This window comes from the organism of the source record quoted next, unplaced genomic scaffold (assembly GCF_019419815.1).
Source record: "Pyrus x bretschneideri cultivar Hongxiangsu unplaced genomic scaffold, Pyrus_bretschneideri_v1 Contig15, whole genome shotgun sequence".
NCBI lineage: Eukaryota > Viridiplantae > Streptophyta > Magnoliopsida > Rosales > Rosaceae > Pyrus > Pyrus x bretschneideri.
In genome coordinates, this window is record NW_025999446.1 from 4,852,166 (window position 1) to 4,861,742 (window position 9,577).

The 9,577-nt window shown below is 36.9% G+C and overlaps 1 protein-coding gene across 5 annotated transcripts; it reads right to left on the bottom strand.

Moving 5' to 3' along the window:
- Positions 1 to 298: 298 nt before the first annotated feature.
- On the bottom strand, positions 299 to 8,797 carry LOC103962017 (transcriptional corepressor LEUNIG). 5 transcript variants are annotated; one of them, XM_009374680.3, is made up of 19 exons: positions 8,581 to 8,797; positions 8,264 to 8,379; positions 7,695 to 7,792; positions 7,410 to 7,519; positions 5,735 to 6,093; positions 5,510 to 5,611; positions 5,055 to 5,133; positions 4,900 to 4,975; positions 4,629 to 4,678; positions 4,006 to 4,308; positions 3,633 to 3,845; positions 3,133 to 3,378; positions 2,906 to 3,050; positions 2,224 to 2,333; positions 1,875 to 2,024; positions 1,415 to 1,570; positions 1,193 to 1,309; positions 873 to 1,079; positions 299 to 718 (listed from the first exon to the last, which is right to left on the bottom strand). In XM_009374680.3, exons 2-19 carry the CDS (start codon positions 8,293 to 8,295, stop codon positions 575 to 577), a joined length of 2,697 nt encoding a protein of 898 aa, XP_009372955.2. In that variant the 5' UTR covers positions 8,296 to 8,379; positions 8,581 to 8,797; the 3' UTR covers positions 299 to 574. The 5 variants fall into 5 exon arrangements, with proteins under 5 accessions (XP_009372955.2, XP_009372951.2, XP_009372954.2 ...); XM_009374676.3 differs by having other exon boundaries at positions 5,510 to 5,595; positions 5,674 to 6,093; XM_009374679.3 differs by having other exon boundaries at positions 2,906 to 3,023; positions 5,510 to 5,595; positions 5,674 to 6,093; positions 8,581 to 8,796.
- Positions 8,798 to 9,577: the final 780 nt, after the last annotated feature.

Genomic DNA, 9,577 nt, shown 5'->3' on the forward strand with positions numbered 1-9,577 from the left:
GATTTTCAATTTTAGGGATCATCTTAATGATGTGAGTCAATTTCAAAGACCATTTGTGATTAAAAAAAAATAATAAAAAAAATAAAACATTGAAAAAGACTTCTAAGCACATTTATGTGTCACATCAACACATACCAAAATTTTTAACAGAATTGTTAAAAAATGACATTGATTTGTAACACATATTTTCGAGGACTACTTTGATAGATTTTCAATTTCAAAGATCATCTTAATGGTGTGGGTCAATTTCAAGAATCATTTTATGATAAACCCTTTTAAGATTGAAACACAATGAGAATGATAAAATTTTCTATTTTACTGTTCGAAAAACGTTACAAAGAGCTCCATGAAGCATGTAAGAGATCTCCAAGTTTTAACTGTAGTAATAAGCGTACAAATACAACAATAATATTACAAGGTCAGTTTCCGGGGGTCATGTGAAGGCAGTTGGAGATCCATTAAAAGCAAAAGACGATGAATCCAGCAACCAAGAGACAAACTACAAGCGTTGGACCAATACTGGCAGAACCTAATCCTACTCTGTGAAGTTCAGTTAATCAGAGTAACGACCATTTCATTTCCAGAGCTTGACATACTTGTCGTGACTAGCCGAAGCAACCAAACCAGTACCAGTTGACACAGACAACGCAGCAATAAGTCCTTCGTGTGCTGATAGAGTCATCGTCTTGTTCTCCGTCATGTTCCATAACTCCAGTGACTGTAAATATTTTCTCAGCTAAAATTATCAGTAAAGGATCTTTTTTCCAGGAGGTAAAATGGGAACGCACATCCTAACGGTTTAAGAGAATAGTGATTTCCAGGAAAAGATGTAACGAACATTACATAAGCATGATAATGCAGAATTGACTTGCCTGATAACAGCCAATGACCAGCAGTGAAGTATATGTAGGATGGAAAACGCATGAATGAAATTTATTTCCGTTGCAGCTCAACTCATGAACGCATTCCCCTTCACCTCCAGCTCCAAGTGTCCAAACTCTTACAGAGTCCTCGCTGACAGATGCAAGGAACTCGCCAGAAGGATCCCAACACACAGAATGGATAGGCTTAGTATGCCCCTGCATTCAAATCCAAATTCCAATTAATGCAGTTGACAATGCATATAAAAATAACATAAACAATTTCAATCACAATTATGAAAAAAATTGGTGGGAGAAAATGTTAGACTGACCTGTAATGAATGTCGACAAGCCTGAGTCTCGACATCCAGTATAGACACAACATTCTCAGCGGCTGCAGCAAGCAATCTTCCAAGACGGGGTTGAAATCTCATTTGTGCTGTACCACCCTAATACATTCAAGCATACAAGAATTTAACAAAACATAAATAATATGAAAACCACCACTACCCCACCCCCATCAACTTCCTGCATCCCAGAAGAAAAGATTCTACCTTGAACACGCTCGAGCAGCTGCCATTGTTAATACTCCAGTAGCGTATCTGACCATCACTGTCACAAGAACAGATGAGGTCATCTTTATTTGGGTGGAAATCTAATGACATAACAGAGGCCGAATGTCCCATAAAGGTACGGAGAGAATAATCAGGCTGCAGATTAAAAACATAGAGAAGGCTTAATACAGCACATCCACAGCTTGTCACAGGGAAGAAAAACAAAAAGATAAATCATCCTTTTAAGAATAGAGCGACCAACTCGGCACCCGAGCAATGAAAAGGATTATTACAGCATATATATAAACTTATAACGGCAAAGATTACAGAATATATGATAGAAATCAAACTACAAGTATTATACTTAGTTTGACTACTCAGTCTTCAAATCACGAATCAATAGGTTAAAATCAGAGTAGAAGCTAAGTAGATGAATAGGACAGAAGAATTTTCAACTAACATTGTCCGCATCCCAGACCCTGACAGTCTTGTCGAATGAAGACGTTGCAAGACGTGGCATGCTCGGACTAAAACGAACATCAGTTATCAAAGCTGAATGTTCTTCTAGCGTACTTTTTGGCTTTAGTGTATCTGTGTACCATAAAACAGCCTGCATAATACACATATCAAGAACACGCTAAATAAGAACAAGCATCACAAAAAAAAATAAACATTAAAGCTTTTAAAAATTAAACTAAACAAAAGATTTCACATGTAAATGTTCTGGAAGAATCAATTAGCCAATATGTAGCAGCAGTTCTTAATCCTCCCCCAGAAGTTATTAGCAATTTAAACATTCATTCCCTCACCTTCTTATCATGGCCCCCACTAGCAAGAAACTTTCCATCTGATGAGAAGTGACAGCTTGTAACCTTGCTTGCGCTTGCTTTAGTAGAGTTTACTTCTGTAAATGCGAACCCTGCAGTCAAATTCAAATTCTGAGCTCTCAAAGTAAACAATAATATCTACAAATAACCAGGTTTACGTATTTTAATTATTTCAAAAGAAAATAAATAAAAAATAAATAACTATGATGAACCAAATAACACTTACAAATGCAATTCCCTGAAACCAAGTACACAGCCAAAAAGATGTAATTGAATAGTAAGGTTGCAGAAAAACAGGTTGAAAAATCTTTGATTAGTTGACTGTATGCTATTTACTTCCTATGATAAGTTACATCTACATTCTCTCTATTGAATGTTTACGAAGATAAGAAGAACGAGTATTGACAATGTTTGTGAGTTTGTGGACAACACAATTACCAAAAACACGTGGTAGTTAATATATGTGAGATAAAAATTAATAAAAGTAAAAAGACAAAGATCATTGATTGAGACTTGTAATTCAATACCTATGACTTGCACCATCCTGGTTTTTATGAATGTATATATCTACCTAACATACCTATGACTTGCACCATACTGGTAGATACTACGTTCAGGAAATGTAAAACGAAGAATTTATTCAACAACATGGCATCCACCGCACCTTTGCTGACATCCATACATCGACCAACAGCATCTCTATGATCCACATCATCAGGGGATAAAAAAGACTCGACATTATCATCAAGAGACCCATCCTCTACAAATCGGTCCATATCAGCCTGCAATTCAAGATCTTTATCATCCCACTGCCAAAATGGAATCCCAATGAGAATCCGTGCAAGGAATTGCCAATTCCTTTCAATACAAGAAGATGAAGAAGTCACTCACCAACTGATGTGCTGGTGAAGTAAGAGTACCAGTACCATCAGTGCCAAACATCATCAGAGGCTTGGAGGAGCTACCACTATGGGGCAAGGCAGGCATTGAGATTACATCTCCAGGAGTGTGAGTCGAGGGAGTTGAAGGGGCTGAACTCGGGGAAGGCCCAGCTGTGTTTGCTGTACCCGTGCTATTGGCAGGCCCTGAAGATGACACTGGCTGCTTTCTCTTTCTTCCTGCCTGGTTTTTTGAAACCTTAAATTGCATAGGCAAAACTGTATCAGGAGCTTCACAAGAATTCTAAAGAACATGTAAATAAAAAGTTGAAAAATAACTACTCTACAAGGTTGATTTTAGAGCAAGTACATGTTTTTCAGACATAACTGTCTTAGTTTTGTTTATATGAACATTCCAAAACGAGCTTAGTTATAGAGTAATTTTATAAGCATTACAAGCCTGAGTTAATTGACCAAGAAAAGTTCACAAGAAATAACCAAAAAAGGACAGACCTGATCATTTCCTCGAAAAGAGTTTGACATGCTACCATCCATAGTGATGCTGCCAGCACCCCCCATTTTATCTTGCTGATGGGGATTGAGATTTGAATTTTGCGACTGCTGATTAGAAAGACCATGCTGTTGAAGCTGTTGAAGCTGTTGAAGCTGTTGCTGCTGCTGTTGGGGATTGCTGTTTTGTTGCTGCTGTAGTTGAGCCATTTTTACCTACAAACAAACAAACAGTCTCAGAAGCCAAAGAGAATGAACTGTTTGATAATATGTGGAAGTACAGAGGGGGTAAACACTGCCACCATAACAACTACAAGTGAAATGAAAAGAGATTAACAACTACAACTACAAGTGAAATGGACAGAGATTGGAGCACCTTAATCAGCATATCTGTGTCTCCACGAGGCAAAATAGGGCCACCAGCTTGAAGAGGTGATCCCATATTTGGTACCACGTCACCAACAGAATTTGATAGGCTATCCTTCCCAAGACTGCGATTCATTAGCATTCTTAGTCGTCTACTTTCATCACTGGCAGCAGACGGTGATGTCATATTTTGCTGAGCAAGCATAAGTTGCTGGTGTTGTGGTGTCAACATCTGAAGCTGATGAAAGGGCTGGGGAGCTTGTATGAAAGGTTTCTGTTGCTGAAGAAGTCCAGAGCGAAGCTGCTCCAAACCCTTACAAGGAGAAAAACAGTTGTAGAGTATTGATGAGTGATACTCCAAAATTCAGAAATGCAATGAAACAAATGATAAGAGATTTTAATTTTAAACGAACATTGGTCACTTCGAGATTCTAAAGTTCAGAGACAGACAACAAACAAACTAATAGAGTTTCCAAATTCAGAAACAATGTAATTTTGATTCATTTAGCACAACTACTACCATTGTTTTAATAAAAGATCAGAAACTCAAGAAAAGAAATGGTCCAAATAGACATAAGAATTCTCTAACAAAGGCTACGAAACGAAAAAAGTATCCAGCCATCAAAAACTTACAGTGAGCGGCCATCCTTTTAAAGTCAAATTGTTTCCACCCTGATTTGATCCTGAAATCAAAGAATCTTACATGTAAGGTACAAGCATCATTATAAAATACCATCAAAACCTACAAAAATTTTACCTCTATAATTACTAAGTTCCTAACTCACAAATTACTTTGGAATAGCAGGCTTCCAATATCAAAATAGAAGCAGACCAATATGCAAACAATATTTCAAAAGAGTGAGACATGGTCAATCAAACATCGAAACAGACAAAACAAGAATACCAGGAATTCCTATCAATGATCCCTCAGGACATGCAGCTCTGGGATTCAATACTGGATTGATTTCAGTCTTTATGTCCTGATTCCATATACAAGTCAGAACAGATAAACATGATTCAAAAGACATATAATGGAATTCCACATAAAACTAAGCATACCGGTGTAGACCCTGGCAATTGCTGATTTCGAGCTTGGCCTTGTTGAGTCATCCCACCCGCTGTACCATGCAAAACTTGCCTGCAAAAAAGAGCTCACTGTTTTATATATAATGTTGATAACAGGATTAAGTAACAGCTTCCGCATCCAAGACCCTGAATGAATGAGCAGTTATGCGGGCACAGCATACGAACTAACATTTTACAGTTTTCCGAGATATATGCAGGGTGACCAGGGTCGCACTTTACTCTAAATCCTAAAAATACAATATCAGAGCAATCCCAATTTTCCTATCATCGATATGAAACTGTTTTCTGCGAACCCTAAATTTCTGTGCATTTAGTAGATTAGAAGATAAATTGCTTAGCATAAACAAGTCCACATCATTTCTCAATGTATCCAGAGGCTAAACAAGCAAATAAGAATAGTTGAAAAATATAGTCTTAGAGAAACGCACCCTGAAGGCTGGCCGGTTGCTGCGGCTGACTTCAATATTGAAGTATGATTTGGATCCAAAATCTGGCCCACATTCTCACCAAATCTCTGCTGCAGATTGTTCCTAATATGGTCAGAAAACTGTTAAGGTCATTTTATTCAAAATAACAAGGATAATTCACCTACCTTCATAGATGCATCATCCATAGAATCTCTCTGAAGAGGAAGTTTTAATCTTTCCTCATACATCTTTGTAGCCATGGCATTCGCTGTTCCAGGATTTTGTCGCATGAGAGGATCATTTCCAACAAGCCCATTTGTAGGTCCATTGTGGAGATGTGCCCCATCTCTTCTCTGATGCGGCTGTGGCGGTTGCTGTTGCTGTTGCTGTTGCTGCTGTGGTTGCTGCTGTTGCTGTTGCTGCTGCTGCTGCTGCTGTTGTTGTTGTTGCTGCTGCTGCTGCTGTTGTTGCCTTTGAAACATGAGTTGCTGCATTTGCAGCTGCTGCTGCTGTTGTTGTGAGTTTTGCGGTTGCTGGGAATGTTGCTGTTGTTGTTGTTGTTGCTGCTGCTGCTGTTGCTGCTCCCTTGCTTTAATCAACTGAGTCTGCAGTTTGAATATGTCACGAGCTTCCAAAAGGCACTACCTTGTTTATAAGAACTATAAGAAATACCCTTGTAAAGCTTGTGATTATCGATCCATATCACAGGAACCACAAAGACATCAAATTAACATGGCTAATTCACTATAAGTAACTTTTGTAGAAATATACACGTAGCTATAGTAGACAAACAAACAGTATTCCTCACGACTATTTGATGCCTCCACTGAAAAAGATCGTGCTTATTAGTTACTATTAAGCGTGAGGTTAAGCGTGTTCATCCAACTTAGGCATTACAGTCAAATTGAGAGGCTCTACCGATGTCATGTCATTAGTGTGGAAGACCAACAGATATTCACCTTGGCCTACACATGAAGTTCAGTGAAAACGCACCAAAACAAAAAGAAAAAGCACCCTTCTCCAGGCCAATACTGTAATTATAAGCTCAACAAAACAACCAATAAAGCAATTAGAAATTTGAAAAAGTGGTTGAAAGATACAAAGTTCTTGTGACTCAAGAATGCAAAACAATCAAAAGTTCTAACACTCATCTGAAATTGTACAGGCCAGCATATTTTCAGTTCACATACAACCATCAGGGGTTTAAGCCTTACGACCATCAAACAAAATGTGAACATAAAGTTTGGTGAAGGGCTGAATACTTGTACATTGTAGCATATCTAGAACCTTTGAGTTTTAATAATTGTTTGCGAAAATTATAACGAAGGAATAAGATGTCTTGATCAATATATGATAGAACATAAAGCAGATGGAAAATCAGAAGCAAATAAGTCTATACAACTTTTTCAGTGATTCAAACTATAAAGGAAAACAACATAGATCAGAAATCCAGGGTGAAAACTGAATGTTATTATATAAACAATAGTCACAAGAATCGGAGTAAACTTTTATCCAAAGAAGAGTCAGAGTAAAACATGAAAGGGATCGACTGCAGTAGATTCGGAGAATGGTGTAACTGAGGATATAACACTTCACATATAAACTAAAGAAAGAAAAAGCAAGAATAAAAATCTCAAAATCTCAAAATCTACTCCAACATAGGATCTCCATTTAGTTCTGTGAAAAAAAATAAGAAAGAGACTCCCCTGACATGAGAGTAGAAGTGCATTCCATTTAAAGTGGCTTGTGAAGAAAACATAAAGCATGAAACAAGCTCAACATTAACTATTCTATTTAAAGCTGGGAACTATCAGCTACACAAAACACACCCTTTTCTTCTCTCTTAAAACTCTCATTGCAAATGATATATGGCCTACAGTATATACCAAGCTAATACATGATAAAGCATTCTCAAACTAACCTCAATGTACGATGCAGCAACCTCTGAATGCTTCTCATTAGTCCTAGCAATGAATATATCCCAGAAAACCGACCACCATTCAAATAGGAAACCTCCTGGTGCATCAATAGCTGTAAACCCATTTCTCAAAAACATTAATAAATAACGAGAATGGAACTTATAGCCAAAAGAAAAATCAAAATGCAAGTTCAGCAAAGGAAAAAAAAACTCATTTAAAAAGTAGTAAGAAATATAATTTCCATTACAAGGTTTTTGTACCCCTTAGGTCAAAATTTCTGTGCTTACCAACCGGATCTGAGGATACTTTTCCTTCAGCTTGGAAAGCTTGTGCAGAAGCTTTTAAATCCCTCTTCACTAAATAATCATGGATATACACATCCAGCCTGTTAATCACAAACATTATCAGTCACACAAGTCGAAGGAGAAAAATCGAAACTTCACAGAGAAAAACAGTGAAAGACTATATTTTAGTTAACAAAAACCCAAATATTACTAAGAATAACAGAAATTATAGAGAGCTAAGGGATGTAATAGACAAGGCTCAGTCCAGAAACCCAAGTTCCGCTGTAAAAAGTGAAGTAAAAGATGGCCCAAATTCATACCCGTTATAACAAACAAACCCTAGAATCCACACACTAATTGAAATTAACATACAAAACAAAAGAAAGCAGGATAAAGAACCCAACTTTAATCCAAGCTCTGCAAAAACTAACAAACCCCAGAAAATCCCAGAAACCCAGAACCTGAATCGACCCAGAAAACAACGAGGCCAGTAAAATAGAAAAAGATAGAAACCCAGATAGGGAACTAGGGCAGAAAATGAAGAACTTTACAATTTACAGCCCAAAACTTACATTTTATCAGCTTCCCAGTTGGTCTGAGACATGCTGTTGAAAAGCAAAATATCACCCAAACACTGAATAATAATGCCAGATTCGCAAATGGCAACTCCTTCTGCTACTTTTCAGCTCTGAAGCAAATCAAACCCAGAAGAGAAAAGTAATAAATTATTGGTACAAAACATGGAAGTTCATAAATACAAAAAGGAATGTGCAGTAAGAGCTATAATTTTACCAAACGAATAATACAGAGAAAAAAAAATTGCAAATATAATTTTCAGCTGATGTCAGATTTATAAATTAATATAGAAAGGGAAAGATGATAGGGATACCTTCAAACCCTTTTTCCTTTTGGGAGTTTATCTTTAATGTGGTTGTTGTATTTCTTTTTTCTTGTTTTTATTTTTTCTCTTTCTTCTCAGGTGACTAGGAATTTTTCTGAAAGTGTTGAAGTTGGAGTTGGACTGTTGGTGGAGCTTCAGCTGCCGTTGCAGATATCACAATGGTTTTCCCCGATTGAATTTACTTAATCACCCCTCAAACCCTGTCAAATTTTCAACCTAGTACCACCGAGATCGTGCAAAGCTTTTTGTTGTAATGACTGAATTGCCCTTTCATATTGTCTTAAAGTAATGCGTTTATCAAATATAAAAAAAAAAAGAGTTAATTTCAATTTATCAGCTGAAGTTTTTGGTTTTCAATATTTAATACATTAAGTTTTTAAAAATTGTTATTAGTATTCTTAAAACCTTATTTGACATTTTAAATTTTTTATAATTAGAAAAAAAAATATACTTGTGAAAAATATAGAATATAATTTTTGAAATGTTAATAACAATTCTTAAGTTTTTTACTTGAAATTTATAATTCTGAAACAATTTCATATATATTTTAAAATATCTGTTAAAACAATCGTTAACTATGACGTAGAATTCACGTTGCGTCAGTATTAATATGACTCCATGAGTATTAAAATTTTAAAATAATTAATAATTAATAAAAAAATATTCTATTCCCCTCCGTTTTCGACTGCCCGCAAATCCCAGATCTTGCTCTCGATTTCAATGGAGGAGGCGTCGGAAGGAGAAAATCAGAACAAAAATCATGATCCAAAACCCCAATCGAAGACACGCACCGCCGCCGTCCCCTCGTCCATCTTACACCGACCCACCGGTATCCGATTCCGACCTGACCAGTACCTCCATATCTCCTACAACTACGGCCCCCGCCATTTCAAGACCTCCTCTTTCTAATCCTCTTCCTCCTCTTCGTCCTGGCTACCTTCGCCACCGGAATCCTCGCAGTCGTCCCCTGCAACCAAAACTACTC

Coding starts and splice junctions, on each gene's coding strand:
- LOC103962017 (XM_009374675.3), bottom strand. CDS start 8,295: ATGTCTCAGACCAACTGGGAAGCTGATAAAAT. Junction 5,599..5,673: donor TGGATGATGCATCTATGAAG/GTAGGTGAATTA, acceptor AACAATCTGCAG/CAGAGATTTGGTGAGAATGT. Junction 4,679..4,899: donor ATCATTGATAGGAATTCCTG/GTATTCTTGTTT, acceptor CTTTGATTTCAG/GATCAAATCAGGGTGGAAAC.